Raw genomic sequence first — 22916 nt, 5'->3', positions numbered from 1 at the left:
ATTGAAGAATTGGGGAGGGTCTTTTCAGAAAAACTAAAGAATATTGCACGATACTTAGTTTTTTAAATTGGCACTTTGCTACCCTAAGGAAAATTTTCTTTTCATATTTCATTTTATTACTTAAAGCTGACTAAACAATAACATTAAAAAGTAATACCAGCATATTATAGTTCTGTTTATTGCCTATTAAGCAAATCAAAAGTAAACAGTTATGATTCGTTTACTAACATTTTTTGAGCACCAACCATGTACTAATAGCTAGATGATGTATAAAACAATAGAAGACATAAAAGTAAGACAGTGGGATATAAAAATCCTTCAAGAAATTTATAGTTTAGTTGTAAACAAATAAGATGTATAAGACATATTAAAGTGGCAGTATATTAAAAAGCTTTGGGTTCGCAGAAGATGGAATGTCTAACTTTGGTTCCAGGATTGGGAAAGTCTGTATAGAAAGTTGAAATGTGAGTTGGAATTTTAAAGATGAGTTCAGCAGGTACCTATCAAGAAAGGGGCATGAATGGCAGAGAAAATAAAATAGCATGTGTAAACTACAGATCGAGGGATAGTATGGTGGGCATGAGATTGGTCGAGCAGCTCGATTGTGAAGAAGCTGTAGTAGGTGGGTGTGAGTAAAGAAGGGCAAATAGTGATAATGAAACTGACAAGGTAGTTTGACCCAAATTACGGCAAGACTTGTGGGACTTTAATAAGTCTTCGGTAGTTTTTAACCAGTGGAATGGTATGATCAGATTTGTATCTTAAATGATAATTTGGAGAGTCTTGGCAATAGACTGAGTTGAAAGAGACAGATGGTTGGAACTTCAGTCTAGGCAAGAGTTGTGAAGGACCAAAATAAGGCATTGGCACTGGGAATACTTCTGGAAAAAAATAAATGATGGAGAAGAGTGATAGATTTGAGATTTGTGAAGGAGGTGAAATCAAAAGAATTTGGTGACTGACTAGATATGTTTGTGTGGGGGGTCATTTAGACGTTTTTCAAGTTTCTTTCCTGATAAACTGGATTGGTGGTAGAACTATTAACACAGATAAGAAATAGGAAAAGCTCTTTGTTTGGTTGAAAAGGGAAGAGATAAGTTAACTTTAGCATGTTTGTTGGCAGACTGACTGGAGATGTCTAACAGGTGTTGGAATTAAATATTTGGAACTTCCAGAGGCATAACTAGAGATGTAGATTCAGAATAATCAGAGAAAATATTGTCTGAAGTCACTAGACGTCAGATTATTCTAGAGACCTAGAAGAAAAATCTAAAGATGGAGATAGAAGAAAAAGGGAAACTGGAAGGACTACTATTCATAGGTAAGAGGAGAGCAAAGAGAGAAAGTGGTGTTACAGAATTCAAAGCACTTGAGTTTCAAGAGAGGGAATGTAGAGTGAGAGATCATTGACTTTTATATTTAGGAGATAATCTGTGACATTGTTGAGAGCAGTTTTAAAGGAATAGGAGCAGCAGTTATATTGTAGTAGGTTTGGCTATGAAGACAGTAACAAAAGGAGGCATCTGTCAGGGCATAGCAAATCAAGGAAGGGCTTTTTTGTATTTTCTTACTTTTTTTGGTTTAAATATGGGAGGTAATTAGCATATTTATTTAGCCAAGAGAAAGGAACTAGTGGAAGTTAAAGACTATAGTGAATAGATAGTCCATGGAGCAGTTCCTGCAGGAGTAGGATCAAGAATAAATAAGTGGGAAACCGTGAAGGGAAAAGGGACAACTATGATGCAGCAGAAGCCTTTGGTCCTGAAATAGGTAAAATTTCAATGACTTTGAAGTTGGAAAGGAATAGTTTTGGAAAGTATATGTTTGATGAAAAGGTGTACATTTTCCCTATACAGTGAAGTTGATCTTAAATTGAAGGTGCAAAGGGAAACCAGCGTGTTTTAGACACAATATATTCCCTTTTCTTCTTTTATCCTTTTTAGGGATCATTTTCCAAGACACCATTATGTAGATCACTAATCTTGAACTTTTCTCCAGTTTTGACTTCCAATACTTTTTAAGGTTATAATGTAATCCAGACTGAAAAGAGAGAGTAGAAATTGAAAAATTATTCCAGCTTCATAAAACTCTTTCTAGACTCTTTCTTACTTAATGCAACCTAATAGAAAGTCAAAAGGATATCTTTTCATGCTGTTGGAATGACATACAATATATGGTATAGTGATCACTTTCAAACAATTCTTCAGTATTCCCAACATTTCTCTAATAAATATATTTACTTATTTGACTTGTTTATATGCTTTTGTTGTGTTTTAGGGTTATGGTTTTCCAGTGAACCGACTTTTTGACCTTTTATTTGAAATAAGAGATCAATACAATGAAACACTTCTTAAGAAATGGGCTGGAGTTTTCAGGTTAGTCAAAAGCCATGGAACCTTAATGTAATAGTGAAAAAAATTGTCAAATGCTAAAGTGATTGATTTTACATTTAGCAATGAAAAATGCTTATAATAATTTTTTATTGTAGTAAAATTTACATAACAAATTTTGCCATTTTATCCTTTTTAAAATGTGACATTAAGTACATTTATATTGTTGCAACCATCCCCACTATCCTTCAGAACTTTTTCATCTTCCCAAACTGAAGCTGTACCAATTAAACATTAACTCCCTAGTCCCTTCTTCTAGCCCCTGACATCACCATTCTACTTTGTCTCTATGAATTTGGCTACTCTAGCTACGTCATATAAGTGGACTCTTACAGTGTTTGTCTGGTTTTTTGTGTCTGGATTATCTCATTTAGCGTAATGTTTCCAAGGTGCATCCATGTTGTATCATCTATCAGTATCTCATTCTTTTTCAAGGCTGAATAATATTCCGTTGTATGGATATGACCACATTTTATTTATCTGTTTATCCATCTGTGGATATTTGGGTCATTTTTACCTTTTTGCTCTTGTGAGTAATGCTGCTGTGAACACTGATGTACAAATAAATGTTTGAGTTCCTGTTTTCAGTTCTTTAGGATATATACCCAGAAGTAGAATTGCTGGATTATATGGCAGCTATGTTGAATAAATTGAAGAAGAGGAACCAGCATACTGTTTTTTCCACAGTGCTGAACCATTTATAATAAATTTTTAGTTATATTACTTTTAGTTCTAATCTCTGTAGTTTTTTTTCCCCCCAGTAAATGATTAGATATAAGGCTGTAAGCATTCAAAGGTATTTAGTATCAGAAACAGAGTTATAGCTTTTAAATTTTGTTTGGAAAAAATGCTATTTTTATAAACAACGCAACTAGATTTAAAATCTTTAAAGCATCCAATTAGGAAAATTACTTTCGCTTTAGTCATTTGCCTGCAGGGAATGGACAAAGTATTTTAAGATCTATATAATTTTGTATTACCATGAAAAGGGAAACTTGTTCCCTAATGCTAAAACCTTTTTTCCCCTCCCTCCTCCTACCCTTCTCCCTCCTTCCCTGTCTTCCCTTCTTTTTTCTTTCTTTCAAAAAAACTTGTAAATCTTGAGATCTTACATCTAGGTCACCAAAATGTGATAGAAGTGATGTGGCAATAGTACTTGATGAGATTAAAACAGAAAATATGTGACAGGATTTAACATCAGTTTGGCATTTGCCTCATCAGTTTTCAAAACTATGGAGTTGACCTTCAATCTTTTAAAAATACCCAAGTGATTCACAAGGTGACATACTCTTGTTGAAATCAACCAAATAAATTCTTATTTGCACTTGTTTTATTAACAATCTTTAGGGGTTTTATTGTTAGGATGTTGTCTCAAGTGGACAGTTGACAGTCTTGATGAAACATGTATTAAGTGTCAACAATTTTTTATCTTTAATATTTTAGAAATACAGGTAGTACTTATTGATGGGGTGGTAATCTGTAATATATATGCAATGATAGAATGTGATATAATATGACATCTTTATAAAATCTTTATATATACTGATATATATAAAATCTTAACTTATAGGGTTGATGTTATTAACTTGCCCAGTTGTTTTTGCAATTGTTGATAGATTTGTATTGAGCCAGCTTTTTTCTCTTATGTATCATAAGACTTCTAGTATGAGGGGGGCACCTGGGTAGCTCACTTGGTTAAACATCTGACTCTAGATTTTGGCTCAGGTCATGATTTCAGGGTCATGAGATCGAGCGCTACATCAGGCTGCACGCTCAGTGCAGAATCTGCTTGAGATCCTCTCCCTCTGCCCCCCATCCCTCACCCCCTGAATTGAGCTCGTGTGCTCTCTCCTTCTCTCTCTTTCTCTCAAATAAAATAAATCTTAAAAAAAAAAAAAAAAAGACTTTTAGTAATGAGATTGTTCCCCAAGATTGGGGAAACCGTGAGGTATTGTTTTCTCTCTGGGAAGCTAATGAATTCATTAGATGATGATAGGATTAATGTTATCCTTTTTTGTAGTTGGGGAAGATAATGAATGATAGCATGTCACTTGTAATGCATAATTCCCAAATGTATTTTGATTTCTACTTTCAGTACACTTCTAGATAATGCTTTTTGGTTAGATTTTTAAGAAGTCGCAGAGGGGCGCTTGGCTGGCTTAGTTGGTAGAGCATGTGACTCTTGATCTTGGGGTTGTAAGTTTGAGCCCCCCTGTTGGGTGGTGTAGAGATTACTTAAAAATAAAATCTCGAAACAAATAAGAGAAGCAGCAGAATTTAAGCTTTTCTTATTCCTGACCTAAATCTTCAAAGATTTTACAAGTAGTGAAGCGACAACCTAACAATGGCAAAAAGTAAAAGTTATCGTCAGTACTGAGTAATTAAAACTTGGCTATTTCCATGATAGAATTTGTAGTCTGACTATTGTTATAGTTTATTTATCGTGTGTGGTTCTCTCCAAATATATTGTGAATACCAGTGTTCTTTATATTTATATTCTTTTTTTTAATGTTTTTTTATTATATTATGTTAGTCACCATACAGTACATCCCTGGTTTCTGATATAAAGTTCGATGATTCATTAGTTGCGTATAACACTCAGTGCACCATGCAATACGTGTCCTCCTTACTACCCATCACCAGTCTATCCCATTCCCTCACACCCCTCCCCTCTGAAGCCCTCAGTTTGTTTCTCAGAGTCCATAGTCTCTCATGCTTCATTCCCCCTTCTGATTACCCCCCTTTCTTTATCCATTTCTTCACCTACCGATCTTCCTAGTTCTTATGTTCCATAGATGAGAGAAATCATATGATAATTGTCTTTCTCTGCTTGACTTATTTCACTTAGCATTAACTCCTCCATTGCCGTCCATGTTGCAGCAAATGTTGAGAACTCGTTCTTTTTGATAGCTGAGTAATATTCCATTGTATATATGGACCACAACTTCTTAATCCAGTCATCTGTTGAAGGGCATCTCGGTTCCTTCCACGATAGCTATGTATTGGACAATGCTGCTATGAACATTGGGTGCATATGGCCCTTCTCTTCACTACGATCTGTATCTTTGGGTAAATACCCAGTAGTGCAATGGCTTCGTCATAGGTAGCTCAATTTTTAACTTTTAAAGGGACCTCCACACTGTTTCCAGAGTGGTTGTACCAATCCTTGCATTCCCACCCAACAATGTAGGAGGGATCCCCTTTCCACATCCTCTCCAGCAATTGTTGTTTCTTGCCTTGTCAATTTTTGCTATTCTAACTGGCGTAAGGTGGTATCTTAGTGTGGTTTTGATTTGAATTTCCCTGATGGCTAATGATTTGAACATTTTTTTCATGTGTCTGTTAGCCATTTGTATGTCATCATTGAAAAGTGTCTGTTCATATCTTCTGCCCATTTTATGCTTTGTTTATTTGTTTCTCAAGTATTGAGTTTGAGAAGTTCTTTGTAGATCTTGGATACCAGTCTTTATCTGTAGCATCATTTGCAAATATATTCTCCCATTCCGGCTGCCTCTTAGTTTTTTTGACTGTTTCCTTGGCTGTGCAGAAGCTTATCTTGATGAAGTCCCACAAGTTATTTTATCTTTGTTTCTCTTGCCTTTGGAGATGTGTCATGAAAAAGTTTTACATTTGCCGATGTCGAGAGATTATGCTGCTCATGGCCTCGGATTTTGATGGATTTCCTGTCCACATCGAGGCCTTTTCATCCATTTGGAGTTTATCTTTGTATGGTGTGAGAGAGTGGTCAAGTTTCATTCTTTTTGCAGGTAGCTGTCCACCATTTCCCAGCACCGTTTATTGAAGAGACTGTCTATTTTCCACGGATATTTTTTTCCTGCGCTTATCAAAGATTAGAAGGCTCAAAGAGCCTAAGGGTCCATTTCTGGATTCTCTATTCTCTGTTCCACTGGTCTATGTGTCGTTTTTGTGCCAGTACCATGCCGTCTTGTGATCACAGCTTTGTAGTACAGCTCAAAATCTGGCATTGTGATGCCCCTCAGCTTTGTTTTTCCTTTTCAACAGTTCCTTTGGAGATTCGCCTTTTCTGGTTCCATACAAATTTAAGGACTATTTGTTCCAGTTCTTTGAAAAAATGTCATCGGTATTTTGATCAGATAGTATGAAAGTGTAGATTGCTCTGGGTAGCATGGATTTTAACTATGTTAATTCTTCTCCGATCCATGAGCATGGAAATATTTTTTCCATCTTGTGTCTTCCTCAATGTCTTTCAAGAGTGATTTATAGTTCCTAGAATATACAAGTCTCTTTACGCCTCTGGTTGCTAATTCCAAGGGTAATGTATGGCTTTTTGGTGCGTTGTAAAGGATGGATTCCCCAATTTCTCTTTCTTCAGTCTCGTTATTCGCGTATAGAAATGCAACTGATTTCGAGTCATTGGATTTTGTATCCCGCCACATTACTGAATTGCTCTTAACCCTAATATTTAGGCGTGGATTCTTTTTGGGTTTTCCATATAGAGTGTCATGTCATCATAGAAGAGAGACATTTTGACTTCTTTGCCAATTTGGATACCTTTTATCCCTTTTTGTTGTCTGATTGCTGTCTGCAAGGACTTCTAGTAATATGTTGAATAATATGCTAAGAGTGGGCATCCCTTTGTCGTGTTTGATCTTAGGAAAGGCTTCCAGCTTTTCCCCATTGAGAATGATATGTGTTTTCATGGATAGTTTTTATGAGATTATTAGAGAATTGTACCTCATCCCTGACACCTCGAAGGGTTTTAATCTCAGAAAGCGATGCTAGTATTTTGTCAAATGCTTCTGCATCAATTGAGAGGATCAATGGTTTTGAGTCTTTTTCTTGTTGGATATGATGTATCACACGCCTGATCGATTTGAGAATGTTGAACCATGCTTGCATCCCAAGGATGAATCCCATTCTGATCATGATGGATAACTCTTTTTAATGTATTGTTGGATTCTATTAGCCAGGATCTTGTTGAGATTCTTATAATATTAGTAGAGAAATCGGTTCATTAATTCTCCCTTTTACGGGGTCTTGGCTCTGTTTGAGGATCATGGTAATATTGGCCTCATGAATGAGTTTGGTAGCTTCTCCTTCCGTTTTCTATTTTTGAAATAGCTTTAGGAGAATAGGTACTATTTCTTCTTTTGAAGTGTGGTAGAATTCCCAGGAAAACCGCCCAGGCCTGAAGTTTTGTTATTTGGAAGGTTGTTTATCTCTGACTCAATCTCTTCATAATTAATTGGCTTCTTGTTTAAAAATCAATTTCTTCCCGTTTCCAGTCTTGTGGTAGTTTATAGTTTCCAGGAAGGCCTCCATCTCCTCCCAGATTGCTTAATTTATTGGCATGAGGCTGTTGATCAAAGTTTCCAATAATCCTTCCACATTCCATTTGTTGGTTGTGCACCTCTCCTTTTTCATTTCATAATTTTATTAATTTGGGTCCTTTCTCTATTCTTTTTGATAAGTCTTGCAGAGGTCTGCATTTTATGGATTCTCTCAAAGAACAACAGCTTCTAGTTCTGTCGACTGCTCACGGTGTACTCCTGGTTTTAATTCATTGGATTTCTGCGCTCTAATCTTGGTCAACTGCTTCTTGCGCGTGATTAGGCCTGTCCCTCTTTGTGTTCCAGCTTCTTGAGCGAGAATATAAGAACTGCATTTTAGATTTTTCTATTCTTTTTGAGAGTGGATGGCTATGTATTTCCCCTTAGGCTGCCTTTGAGATATAGGTTTGTGACCATTGTGTTTTCTATTCAGCTGTGGTCTCCATAAATTGTTTAAGATTTGATTTCCTGATTTATCGAATCATTCCTGAGCAGGATGGTTCTGCTTAGTCTCCAAGTGCTTGAGTTTCTTCCAAATTTTCCCTTGTGGTCTGAGTTCCAATTTCAGAGCAATGTGGTCTGAGAATATGCAGGGAATAATTTCAATCTTTTGCTATCGGTTGAGACCTGTTTTGAATCTCAGAACATGGTCTATTTTGAGAATGTTCCCATAGGGCTTAGAAGAGAATGAGTATTCTTTGGCTTCGGGTATGTCTATTATATGAGGTCCATCTCATCAAGTATGGCATTCAAAAGCTTGTTTTTTGGATTTCTTCTTAGGTGATTGTCTATTGCTGATATAGTGTGAGGTCTCCTACTATTAGTGTATTTTTATCTATATGTCTCTTTATTGTGGTTAAGAGTTGGTCTTGTGTATCTTGTGCCTCCCCTAAGTTGGGGCTATATATTCTTATAATTAGTCAAGTATCCACTTTGTTGGATTACAATTTTAAGAATAGTAAGGCCCTTCTGTGTCTCATATACAGTCCTTCGTTAAAATCCAATCTGTCTGCTATGAGAATTGCTACCCCCAGCTTTCTTTTGAGGTCCATTGGCTGAAAGATGGCTTATTCCATCCCTTACTTTCAGTCATGTATCTTTAGGTTCTCAAAGTGAGTCTCTTGTAGTACAGCAAATGATGGGTCATGTCTTTTTATCCAATCTGCAACCCTGTAGCGTTTATGGGAGCATGTGTAGCATTTACGAGACTGACTATAGAGAGATGATTTTAATGATGCCATGTTGCCAGTAAAGTCTTTGTTTCTATCGACAGTGACTTTCTGTTCTGTATCATCTTTGGCCTTTTACTTTTATAGAACCCCCTTAATATCTCCTGTAGGGCGTTTCTTTCGTTGGTTAAATTGGTCCAATGACTGGCGATTCTGGATCTACTTTCTCCATCCATTCTGAATGACAGCCTTGCTGGATAAAGGATCCTTGGCTGAAGTGTTTTTCTCTGAAAGATTTTTAAAAATGCCCTCCCTCAACCCTTTCTCTCATTCCAGGTCTAGGTGGACATAATTCTGATACCTTTGCCTTGGTACGTGAGAAATTTCTTTCCCTGGCACACTTTCGTACTGTATCCTTATCTTACTATTTTTGCGATGCACTATGACGTGAAGTGCGTAGGTTGTCATACGAGTTGAGGAGGGGTCCTGCCCTTTTGACACCGAATGTTTGCTTTCCCTTTGCTAGATTAGGAGTTTTCAGCGCTTCACAATTTGTTCAAATATCTCTTTCTAGACCTCGTTTTCCACCCCTCAGGGATGCCGATGATTCTGACATTGGAAAGCTCTCACTGAGTCAGTAATCCTCCCATAACCCTACTTCCTGAGCATGGATGTGTTTTTGAGTTCGAGATTCTATTTTAGCTTTTTCTTTTTACTAACCCGTCCTCCACTCCGCTGATACGCTCTTTTCTGCCTCATTCACCATAGTAGACTTAGTTTTGACTGCATTGGCTCATAGAATTTCTTATTCTGCCAGATTCGTTCTCATTTCCGCCTTAAGATTCATATATTCCTCATTAATACTTTTCCAAGTTATCACTTTTTTTCAAGTCTCCATATTCATCTTGATCATTCGTACTCTGAATTCCATTTCTGATAATTTGGCTTATAGATCCATATCTATTGCCTGTGGCAGAGACATGACTCATTGTCTTTCTTTGCTGGGGGACTCTTCTTCGTCATTCTGATGAGAAGAGGTTGTGGGGTTGTCCAGAGCCCAAATTATTGACCGGGACCCAGGCCATGCGCCCTGGGTTTTATAGGATCTGAGGGATGGGCTCTTGATTTTTCAGCCTCCGCCTCTGGGAGGGGCCTGCCGCGCCAATACTGAGGCAACCCTGTTTGGGTAGAGTCTCCGTGTCCCCTGCGAGGGGAGATGGGGATGGGCACACTGTGAGCCAGTATTTCCAGGCTTTTGTTCTCCGGTGGCTTTCCCTGGTGGTTTGCTGTGCCTCTTCTGAGAGTAGCAGTGGCCGAATCTCAGCCTCTGTCTCAGAACAGAGGGATCACGGACCGTTCTCCACTGATGTTCTGGCCACTTAACTCTGTTTCTGTTGGTGCTGCTCAACCCTGCAGCATCCCGGGATGTACGCCACATCTACGCCCCAGCCTCGCTTCCAGAGCCGGCACGTCTCTGTCCTTTGTGTTTCTAACACCGCCAGCCGCCAGCCGCCCCGTGTGCTCCCGGAGCTCCTGGTCTCAGTCTGGTTCCAGTGAGCACACCAGTGCTCCAAGCTTTCAGTCTGGTGGTGCGCGCTCCCTGGCTCACGGTCTCAGTCTTTGCTTCCCTTCTCACAGGTGCCGTCCGCGAGTCTGCCCACTCGTGCAGGTGGCTACCGCTTCCTGGCTCCCGAACGTGGTGGTTCCCTCCCCCCTTCCGCTTATACCTTCCAATATCTGTGCACGGTTTCACGGCTCCCCGCTTCGCACTTTCAATAATACTCAGTACTGAGAGATGCTCATTTGTAGAGATCCAGATGTACTTCCTTTCCTGCATCTCAGGGTGATTCCGTGATGTTCAGGCTGGTCTGGTGCCTATCCATCCCGACTAGGGACTGCCTGAAAAAGGGGTCCCCTACTCCTCCGCCATCTTAACTCTTCCAAAATTATTAAATTATATAGGAGAGAAAAGGGTAAAGAAAGGGGGGTAATCAGAAGGGGGAATGAAGCCTATATTTATATTCTCCTGATTGCCTAGCCCCAAGTATAGTGCTTTACACAAAGTAACTTAGTAACAGTCCCTTTAAGACTACATTACATTTTCAGAATGTGAATGTACTACTCAATAAATTACCTCTCCTTGCATATTAACTGATTCCTTGGCATTTGTGTAAAGTAAGTAGTTTATGGTCTTCTCTAGTAGTTTCTTAACCTGTAACTTGCCTTTTTAAAAATTTTAATTCCAGTATAGTTAACATATACAGTGTTATATTAGTTTCAGGTGTACAGTATAGTGGTTCATCAATTCTGTTACTCAGTGTTCCTCAAACTAAATGTGTGCTCTTAATTTCTTTACTACCAGCCATCCCTCTCTCCACTCCCTCCCCTCTGGTAAACGCCTGTTTGTTCTCTATAGTATAATTTCCTTTTAACCCCTTATTTTAAAACACTGGGTTTAGAAAGAAATAGAATTAGGTGAAACCTCTCAATATATTTTAGGAACAGAGTCTTATTTCTCCCCACGCCCACGCAGTCTTATTTTAACTACCTTGTTCACCATCATGATTTACAAAACTGTGCCTTTATTTCCAGTCTCTCATCAAGACCCTAGACCATTTATCAGTGAGATAGCAATCATCCACTGTGGAAACTGCATCCTCTTGAGATCTTCCTTACCTCAGCAAATGTCTCTGAGGTGACACTTAACATCATTTGTCCCTTGCCCTGTTTAGAAAACCATAGATACATCCAGATTACACCTTCCTTCATAATTCCTTACTTGTTTTTAAATCCTGTCTGTATATTCTACTCTTAAAGCTCTTGTTTTTGCCACCTCCTTTCTGCCCCCACTAGGACAGCTTTTAATTCAGATCCTTATCACCTTTTTATCTAGATTATTCTTCAGTATTTTGCACTTGGCATCTGTTCATTGTTGTCCTTTTTCCAGTTTATCCTCCACATAGTGGACCTATGGCTACTTTCTCTGCCTAAAACCTATAAATGGTACTCCAGGATAAAAATCTGGTGCTCAGTTTGTCCACCTGCCTGGTCTCATTACACCTTGTCTTTTGTATACTGATACTCCAGTAGGACTGGCATTTCCATGGTTTACTCTCCCTCCCACACTCATACTTTTTCTTACTCCCTTATGTTTGCTTGTTTTGTTCCATCTTTCTGAAATGTTCTTCCATAATCTGATTAGAAGTATTTCTTTTTCATCTTGAAAGACTTACAGAGCTCATGGCTTCTCTATAAAACTTTCCATGAGATGTCACCCACCTACTCTGATAAACTTAACCATTTCTTCCTTTGTGCTATTTATATAACACATTATTATAAACATTATTATTTGTTTTCCTATCTGTATCTCCAATAGGTTGAGAACAAAGATTTTGCATTTATCTTCATGAAGTAAGTTAGAATTTTCATCACAATTACCCAGAACCTGGCGACAATAGGTGCTCAATAAATATTAGTCAAGCTGAATTATTGATTAAAAGAAAGTTGATGATTGGACAGCAAGTATATTTTGGACAGTCTGGGTTATGCTACGATAACAAAAAATCCCATATCTTGGCCAATGAACACAGACATTTTATTTCTCACACAGAAGTCCCTAGTGGGTCTAGTAGTCCAAGATCCAGGCTGTTTGCATTTGTGTTTCTACATTCTCAACATGTGGTCTTCCTATTACCATGGGAAAGAGAGTCACATTTAGCTCATAAGTTAGGCTTGAAGCAACACCCTATCACTTCCCATTCACAACCCAGTGGCCAAAACTGGTGATATAACTGTGCCTTTGCAAGAGGGCTGTGTAGGAGAGCACAAGTGTACTGGGTGAATAAGTAACTGTCTCTGCCTTTTACTAAATAATATAAAAGTCCTTTTGTAAATACGACACTTTGAAAAGACTAAGTAAATGGAAGACACTGTTTCATCTTTCAGGGAACTTCTTATGATCTAGTTGGGAAGAGAGAAAAAAGACTTACGGTTAGAGAATTGTTCCTATCAAGAAATACACTGGAATACTTTTCATTTCATGGCTTTGTTTTTAGTTATAGATAATGAGTTTGTTCAGACTACACATCTTTTTTTTATTATTATGTTCAGTTAGCCACTGTATACTCACGTCATTAGTTTCTGATGTAGTACCAGTGATTCATTAGTTGCATATAACACTCAGTGCTCATCACAACACATGCCCTCCTTAGTACCCTTTTTTACCCTGTTACCCCATCCCTCCACCCTCCTCCGAAACCTCAGTTTGTTTCTCGGGTCCATAGTCCGTCATGGTTCATCTCCTCTTGATTTCTTCCCTTCAGATTTCCCTCTCCCTTCCCCTGTGGTCCTCTGTGCTGTTGCTTATGTTTCATATGAGTGAAACCATATGATAATGTCATCTTCTCTGCTTGACCTTATCTTCATAGCCATTAACTCCTCCAGTTCCTCCATGTTGCGAGTAAATGGTGGAACTCTTTCTGATGGCTGAGTAATATTCCATTGATATATGGACCACATCTTTCTATTCAGTCATTCAGTTGAAGGCATTCGAGTTCCTTCCACAGTTTGCTATTGTGGACAATGCTGCTATGAACATTGGGGCTATGGTCCCTTCCTTCACTACGTTCGTATCTTTGGCGGTAAATACACCGTGTAGTGCAATGTGCTGGGATCAGTAGGGTAGCTCTATTTTTAAGATCCTTGAGGATCCTCCATACTGCTTTTCCAAAGTGGCTGTACCAGCTTGCGCGGTACCAGCTTCTTGCATTCCCACCAACACTGTAAGAGGGTTCTCCCTTTTCCACACATCCTTGCCAATATTTGTTGTGTCCTGTTTAGTTATTTTTTGCCATTCTAACTGGTGTAAGGTTGTATCTCATTGTGGTTTTGATTTGTATTTCCCTGATGGCTAGTGATGTTGAGCATTTTTTCATGTGTCTGGTAGACATTTGCATGTCTTCTTGGAGTAGCGTCTGTTCATGTCTTCTTCCCATTTTTTTTACCGGGTTATTTGTTCTTTGAATGCTGAATTTAATAAGTTCTTTATAGATCTTGGATATCAGCCCTTTATCTGTAATGTCAGACTGCACATTCCTCAGAATTGTTTTAGGGTCACCTGGCTGGTGCAGTTGGTGAAGCATGCAACTCTTGATCTTGGGGTTAGAGTTCAATCCCCACGTTGAGTGTGGAGATTACTTAAATAAATAAATCTTTTAAAAAGAATTGTTCTAGAATAAAAAACTACAACTAAAGTGCTGAGAGGATATAAAACAAATGGGAAGAAGAGATTGCATATGAATTTTGAGGGACAAGCAAGGTTTATTTGGTATTGAATTTAGAATTGTCTAATAAAAATGCTTTTTACAGTAATTCGTCTTTTTTTTTTTTAAGTATTGTCTTATATCGCCTCTAGTGATATGTTTTTTTAATGCTAAATTCTTTCAATTCTTTTTCTTTCTTAACAGGGACATTTTTGAAAGAAGATAATTATAGCTCCATCCCTATTGTTAATGAAGAAGAATATAAAGTAGAAGTCATCAGTAAATTTCCTTTTCAAGATCCAGACCTTGAAAAGGTATGCAAGCTAAGTTTTTAATTCAAGAATTTCTTAAACATAAATTCATAATAAGTTATTGCTAAGCATAATATTAACCTGACATTATGAGAGTGGCCTCTTTTTTGAGACCTTTGTTGCAGTTATGTTATTTGGAGAAAACGAATAATGTTTTATTAACTCTTTAAAGATTATGTTACTACTACTACTGTTTTTGTGAAGTTAAGAAGGGACTTTCCTGGAGATACTAGGAGCGGTTGTCCAAAATGTTATTAGGTAAATTCCCAGGACAGGTATTAGTAACATTATGTGGATTCCAAATTAGATAAAGTAAATGTTAAGTAGATTATAGAAATAAGAATATATTCTAGGGAAAGAGAGGGAGAATTTATTTGAAATGTTCATCACTGCGAAGATCTTATTTTGTGCTTTTTTCTAGAAATATACTTTTGCAGAAAGTTTATCTTTGGTTAAATTAGAGGTATGAAGGCAATTGCCAACTGTAGATTTTTTTCTTGGAAGTAGGAATATGTATTTTTGGAGGCAAGATATCTGAACAAAAGCCAGGGTAGAGTAGAAAGAAAATAGGCCAGCATGTAAAGAGCACAGGGAACACACATGATTGCATATGTGTGTTCATACCTGCACACAAGCACACAAATTGTGTACCCTATCCAGTATCTCTGGGCAAAAAATCAGCTCTCCTGGGAAAAGGGTATTGTATTCTTCTGTTATTGTCACTTTTTTATTCTTTTTTTCCTCTTTACTCTTCTTTATTATTTTCTCGAACTCTCTCTACGCTTGTATTTCTTCACAATGAAGAACAACAGTGAATTTCGAATGAATTGTGTGAACTGTGACTATAAATTTTTATTTTTTTATATACATGAACTAGAATACTATGTGTAGTAGTCACTAAATATAGGACCACGAATTTCAAATGCAATTAAAATAGCTTTTAGATTATAGCTAAGACTGCCATCACATGTACATAATAGTTGTATTCTAATACACACAAAAGACCAGAATATTCTACATTCTACCAGAATATTTTTTACATTCTATACGTTGTAGCTTGGTTTTATTTTGTTTTAGTTATTGGTAATAAGTTTTTTCAGGCTATAGCTGCCTGTATTAAGAGCATTGATTTGGTCCAGGTTCATATGCCAGCTCTGCCTGTGACTTATTATGGGTAGATGACTTACCCTGGACATTTGTGCCACATCTGTCAAATGAGAAGGTTGAACTAAATAATCTCTAATGTCCTTTCTAATTACAATAAATTATTCTAAACAGATTTATAGTTAAAAGGAAGTTTGGGACTTGTAAAGCCTTCCAAAATATGTAGTACCTCTTAAGATTAAGCTCTCGTTAGAGTTGTATTTATTGGTTCATATATTATTAAAAAGAAGAACTAATGTTGAAGTAAAGCTACATGGAAAATTTAAATGTGCAACTTTAAAAGAAATCTCATTAAATTATTTAGTATAATTTGGGTATCATTGGGTATACTCCATTTTTTCCCCTTAATTTGAGTATAATTTTCAATTAAACTATTAGGAAAAGATGTAAAACTGTTCTCAAAAACTCTAGTTATATTTTCAACGTAAATTATATGTAAACAAGTAGTAAGACTGAACATATATACAAAGATCTGTCTTTTGCAAGATAACAGTGTTAATTTGATTAGAACCCTTTGGCTAAACAAGAACATATTCATATTGTCTTTAATGTCATTAAAATAAATTCTTAAAGCTGGAAATGTCTTTCAAATAGTACTGGGTTCATTAGTTTCCGGTAGAGCATAAATTGGAGGTGAGTTAGCACTTACATTATTATCAGGTGATCTTAAAGAATAGCAACTTTTTGGTTGGTTTTTGTAGTACTCCTGAATGAGTCTCCAAATTTGGAAAGGTTGACTTACCAGTTATGGAGATACACTGTGTATATGAATGTTTTCATTACCAGCCAGTTTAAGTTTCCTTCTGCTGGAGGCACTAAGAATACCTGTTCATTCAAATATTTATCATTCACCTGCTATATAGTAGACACTGTGCTATTTGGTGGTTTTTTGGTCTCTGCTGTCAAGGAGCTTATAGTCAAGTGAGGGATAATCAGGACATTACAATTGGCTAGAATTTGGCATGCCTTAAGATAGAGGAAGCAGCATGCAGAAAGGCTCTAATTCTGTTGTATGAAGTGCAAGGTTGATAAAGCACAAGAGACAAAGATCAAGAAATGAAGATGAAGTAGAAAGGGCCAGACTATAATAGCCCTTTAAACAGTGTTAGAGAGTTCAACCTTTATCCCGAGGGGTACTGAGAAGTCACAAATAGGTTGTAAGAAGTAAAACCATAATCAGATTTGTGCTTAGAAAGACTTTCTGGGGGCGCCTGTGGCTCAGTCAGTGAAGCGTCCGACTCTTTGATTTCAGCTCATGTCATGATCTCAGGGTCATGAGATCAAGCCCTGGGCTGGGCCTGGCTGAGCATGGAGCCTGCCACGATTCTCTCTCTCCCGTGGCTACCTCTTCCTTGCTCACTTTCTCTAAAAAAAAAAAAAGAAAGGAAGGAAAGACAGAGGACAGAAAGAAGGAAGGGAGGAAGGAAGGAAGGAAGGAAGTACAGGAGATGGAAGAAAGCACAAGGAAGGAAGGAAGTACAAGGAAGGAAGTATAAGGAAGGAAGTGAAGTACAAGGAAGGAAGGAAGTACAAGGAAGGAAGGAACGAAGTATAAAGAAGGAAGGAGGAGGAAGAAAGATCTGGCTAATGTGTGGAAAATGGATTGAGAAGAGTAAGACTAGTGGTTGGAAGACCAGCAACCATTGTTGCAGTTATCTTGGTAAGAGAGATTGGTGACCTGAGTGGGAGTCACTGCCATGGAATTTGATTTAAGAGATGTTTAGGTGGGGAGAACAATGGGAGTTGGTGATTATTTGCATGTGAGGGATGATGAAGATAGAGGGGTCAAGTATGATAACCAGGTTTCAGCTCTTAAAGGATGGTGCATTCACTAAGATAGGAAACAGGAAGAGCAGATTTAGAAGGAAAGGATGATTTCACTGTTAGATCTACTGAGTATATGCCAAATGTCACAGCCAAATGGAAGTGTCTGAAGTGGTAGTTAGATATATGGATTTGGACTTCAGGAGAGTAGCCTGGAGCCAGATTTGGGGAGATATTGGTACTTGCAAGATGATTGAAGTCATGAGGTTAGATGAGATCATCCAAGGACAGTAACGTGTGGTGGGAAGAGAAGACATGGGCTAGAACCCTGAGGCATAGCAATAATTTTAAGGGTTGCCAGAGGAAGAGGTACAGAGAAGATAAAGAAATAAGAGAAAAATCAGTTTGAGCATGGATGCCAAGGAAGGAGAGATCATTTAAGAAGCAGGAGGGAGCTAACTGTGTCAGATACTTCAGATAAACCAGGTAACAAGAGAGCTGGAACAGTCCATTGGATTTTAACATCTAAGAGTGTCATTAGACACCTTGGTGAGTGAGGGTACTTTCACTGGTTAAACTAAATTGCAGCAAATATGAAGATAGAAGTATAGATTAGAATTTATTAAGTATAAATAGGGGCTTTAAAAATCTTGGAGAGAATTTACCTTTTTAGAGACTGGAGAATTTGCTAATATGCTGGCTGATAAAGCAGTTTAGCCAAAAGCACCCTGTAAACCACAGATGCGCTGCTGTAAGGTACTAGAGGGGAGTTATGGAATGAAATTGATGTTTCGTTGAATTGATGTCAAGCCTTCACTGAAGGGGAATCCTTAGAATCAATTGATGATACTAAGTTGTGAAGAGGGCCATATAACTTCATGGCCAACGTGACTTTGTACTGTGAATGCAAATCAACAGACAGCTAGGCATCTTTTCGCAGGATACCTTTGTCAGAATATACAGTGGTGTTGATATATGCTTTCTGCTTCTTAGAAGTCTGATTATAAGGATTTAAGAGACAGGTCAATTTCCACGCGTTTTCTTCAGAAATATTTTTGGTTTGGGGCACCTTAGGTGGCTCAGTTGGTTAAGTGTCTGCTCTCTCGGCTCAGGTCATGATCTCCAGGTTCTGGGATCAAGCCCCATATTGGGCTCCCTGCGCAGTGAGTCTGCTCTTCTCTCTCTCTCTCCCCTACCCCTCTTCCCCACTCATTCTTTCTCAATAAATAAATAAATAAATAAAATCTTAAAAATTTTTTGGCTTTAAAAAAATCTCAAGCATAACAAATATAATAGACTTTGAGATGCTTTTTATTTCCTATTCAAACATGAAAGTGATTTATTTTTTATATTTTTAGGTGATTAGAATATCTTTTTCTAAAATTTCAAAAAGCAATATTAACTTTGTTTTTTTCTTTCTACAGCAATCTTTCCCAAAGAAATTTCCCATGTCTCGTCAGTGCCTCATATTTATATTCAAGTTAAAGAATTTATTTACGCTTAGCCTGAAATTTTCAGAGTCACTTCACCGGAGGTAAGTTTACTAATAAGAAATATATCTTTATCATAGCTCTTTTTACAAAACATTAACACTTGATTTTCAAGCCTTGATTCTTTAATGGATTATTATCTCATTGAAAGGCTTACATATTTTAGCCGACATTGGGGTTAAGTTGCTGTAAATTTGATGTCATATATTTTTTTACTTTCTGTAATGTCAGTATTCAAACTTACATAAAAATAGAGATCGGAAACTCCTGTGTTCTCTTTCAGCATCTGTAACAATGTAATATTTTGCCCTATTTTCCTAATTTTTTTTGCTTAAGTATTTTATTTTTAAAAATATTTATTTGAGAAAGAGAGAGCACACACACCCAATGGGCAAAGGGAGAGGGAGAGAATCCCAAGCAGACTCTGTGTTCAGCGTGAACCTCATGTGGCCCATCTCATGACCCTGAGATCATGACCTGAGTCAAAACCAAGAGCTGGACATAACCAACTGAGCCATCCAGGCACCCCTTGATAAGTATTTTGGTGCCAAATTCCAGAAATAATGACATTTTATTTAAATAGTATGTGTTTCTAAAAAAATAAAAGGCATTTCTCGTTATTTAACCATCACGCTTGACAAAATTAACACTATTCCATGATATCAATTCCCTAGTCCATAACACTATATTCTTGATTGTTCCCAAGATGTCTTTTACCATTGGTATGTTTGTTTGCTAATAACAGTTTACTCTTTGTAGAATTTTTATTAAGTTTTTAATTTTAATTCCAGTATGGTTAATACAGTGTATTAGTTTCAGATGTACAATGTAGTGATTCAGTAGTTCTATACATTACTTAGTACTCATTATAAGTATACTTTAATCCCCTTCACCTTCACTCCATCCCTTCTCTGATAACCAGCAGTTTGTTCTTGCTCTCTTTTTTCCTCCTTTGCTCGCTTTTTGTTTTGTTTCAAATCCCACATATGAGTGAAATCACTGATATTTGTCTTTCTGACTGCCTTACTTCACTTAGCCTTATAGCGTCTGTAGCTCCAGCCATGCTGTTGCAAATGACAAGATTTCATTCTTTTTATGGCTGAATGATATTCTGTTGTATGCACACACACACACACACACACACACACACACACACACACATATACACACCACTTCTCTTCACCCGTTTATCTATCACGGACACCTAAGCTGCTGGAATTGGTAAGATTTTGACTAGGGTCCAAATAAGGTTCACACCTTGCATTTGTTGTTAAGTTTGTTTCCTTTCCAATATTCCTTTCTTTTTTTTTTTTTCCCCTTTTTTTTTTTTTTTTTTTTAGTTGTTTAGATCTTATTTATTTTAGTTTTTTCTATTGCTCAGGTTACCAATAACTAGATAATATCCCCACTTTGTGTCATTCACTTGTCAAAACTGATATTCTTTATAGTTTTGTTTTTCCTTAATTAGGTTTAAAAGTGAGGATTCAAAAATTCAGTGGAATTAAAGAATGTTACAGCGAATTGGTATCATATTCAGTAACAGAGAGCAGTACAGCAATTGTTAATAGCAGTAGCCAACTTGATTTTAGACGAGAGAATACCATTTACTGGTGTGATGAAAGTAATAACCCACGCTTATGGAGTTGGGAATGTGATATTATCCCTGTTTTGCTAACAAGGAAACTGAGGTTCAGAGAGGCCATGTCATCCAGAATGACCCAGCTAGTTAGTTTGAGAGCTACGAAGGAACAGGTCTTCTGACTCCCATATCAATGAAAGTGTCTGGCATTTAGCAAGAAACTACTACTTAATATTAGAACATTAATCTTTATGCCACTCTTGTTCCAGCTACCAAATGGATCCTGCAGTATAGTCACATGATATATTTCTAATTGTGAATATGCTCTGGAGGAGATGCAGTGAAGCTGGCTTTCTCATAGTCTCTCTCTGAATTTCATTCTTCTGAATTTGTATACTGAATAGCAGGAAATACCTTTCAGTGAAACTCTTCTGAATTTTAAGTCATAAGAAAGTGCATGAAGGCAGTTCAGGTATAATAGTAGTTTATTTTTCAAGCTGAAACAGAAAAATAGTAGTTGTTTTTATTTTTTTATTTTATTGTATCTGTGTCTCTTATTGTAAGCTACCACTATTTTGGATTTAAAGAGCATATAAATAAATGGAGGAAGAATGTGTGTTCTGCCAGGGTAAAAGAGTTATCTTATTTTAGGTCTTACACTGCTCTTCCTTGCAAATAGAGAGAGAGATGCTTTTTAAAAAGATTTCTTAATTTTTGTTCCTGAATAATGTATGAGTTGAGAAGAAAGGAAGATAAATACCTAATGCATGGCATCTGCTGTGCTATGTGTTTTCACAAGCCAGTGATTCTCAAAGTGTAGTCCCCAGACCAGCAGCATTAGCGTCACATGGGAAATTGTTAGAAATGCTATCTCAGACCTACAGAATTAGTTCCCCGAGGGTTGGGCCCTGGGTTTTACCAAGCTCTTCTGGGTAATTCTGATGCAGACTCTACACTTGAAGAACCACTGCATTAAGCTCTTTTAAGCTTCATTGTACACCTCTTATACCAAAGTCTCTTAAGTTATATTTCAAAGACATTAGCTTAACTTTAATCATAAAATTCTCTGTACTGCACAACACGGTACACACCATATAATCTAGCATTTGAAACCAATGGATAAATAGAGTATTAACTGAAAACAAATAACAAATTACTACAGTGGTAGTTTTCAGTAGTGGAACTCAAATTGTCTGAGAGCCACAGGTAATTTATTATGCCTGTCTTGTTTTTCATTTAACATTTGATTTGACCAGAGGCAATATAATAACAGTGGTTAAGAATGTAGACTTGTGACTTAGACCTTAGTTTGAGTTTTGATGATGGCACTCACTAGTTCTAGTAGGACGTTGGGCAAGTCACTTAATTTGTTTTTAAATTGCAGTTTGCTCATCTGTAAAATGAATGAATTAATTCATAGGGTGGTTGTAAGAATTAAATGAGGTAATGCAGGTCTATAAAGCACTCAGTATAGTGCCTGGCATGGTAAGCACGAGGTTACTTCAGAGGAGAATGGGATACTACAAAATTAGACGGGAGACTAGAGCTTGGAGTGTTTATATTTTATTTTGTAAGCATCAGGGAATTGGTTGAAGAATTTTTAAGTAAGAAATCCACATTATTAGAGTTACATTCTAGAAAGTTTACTTCCTGACCTCATTGTGGATGATGGATTGGAGGGGATTAAAAAAATAGTCACGCTTGGAGGAGCGCCCTGGGTGGCGCAGTCGCATCTGCCTTCAGTTCAGGCCATGATCCCAGCGTCTGGGATCGAGCCCCGTCATCAGGCTCTGCTAGGAGCCTGCTTCTTCCTCTCCCACTCTCTTGCTTGTGTCCCTCTCTGGCTGTCTCTCTCTGTGTCAAATAAATAAATAAATAAATAAATAAAATTTTTTTAAAAAAATAGTCATGTTGAACTGGTGAAGGCAGTGGTTCAGGAAGTGAGAGCAAGTAGTTCTGAAATAGAATCAGTGGTGATGAATATAAAGGAACATAAACAAGAAGTATTTAATATTCGATATTAACCTGTACTGTGAATAATTGTGGAAGTTGGAGTTAGAATTTGACCTACCTTTGGGTGGACTTGAATTTGTTTATGTACTCTCAAATAGATTCTGGTTATAGTTAGTCATCTTGAAAACAGTGATGCATGTATTTATCTGTTCTAACCTATGCATGTGAAAGGGAGAAACAGGAAGTACACCTTTTAACAGTCATCCTACAACTTGGCTCAAATGTTATATTTGAGAATTATTCTTGAAGCTGCAGTGTTGACTCTATAATGTTGGTTCCCCCATCTTTTACTTAAATGTAGATTACTTTCAACATTTTTAAATTGGTAGTGTATACAATTTGCATGTCCTAACACATTTTTATTACTGAATCTAAGTGTTGATTATTGAAAATAGGACTGATATTTAATTAAGATATTGTTAAACTGTAGAAAGTATAGAAACTTAGCAGTCTGGGATTAACT

At 37.2% G+C, this 22916-nt stretch overlaps 1 protein-coding gene across 3 annotated transcripts in view; it reads left to right on the top strand.

Moving 5' to 3' along the window:
• The window catches only part of EXOC6 (exocyst complex component 6), a 228117-nt gene that overhangs the window by 83987 nt on the left and 121214 nt on the right, over positions 1–22916 (top strand). For all 3 annotated transcript variants that reach the window (XM_040623792.1, XM_040623793.1, XM_008696251.2), the window contains exon 13: positions 2278–2375. In XM_040623792.1, coding sequence (XP_040479726.1) covers positions 2278–2375 — 98 coding nt within the window. The remainder of the gene's footprint in view (positions 1–2277; positions 2376–22916) is intronic.

The sequence above is a fragment of the Ursus maritimus genome, unplaced genomic scaffold (genome assembly GCF_017311325.1).
Source record: "Ursus maritimus isolate PB19 unplaced genomic scaffold, ASM1731132v1 scaffold_7, whole genome shotgun sequence".
Taxonomy (NCBI): domain Eukaryota; kingdom Metazoa; phylum Chordata; class Mammalia; order Carnivora; family Ursidae; genus Ursus; species Ursus maritimus.
Note: the sequence above shows the minus strand (reverse complement) of the source record. Positions and strands in the feature narration are given on the sequence as shown.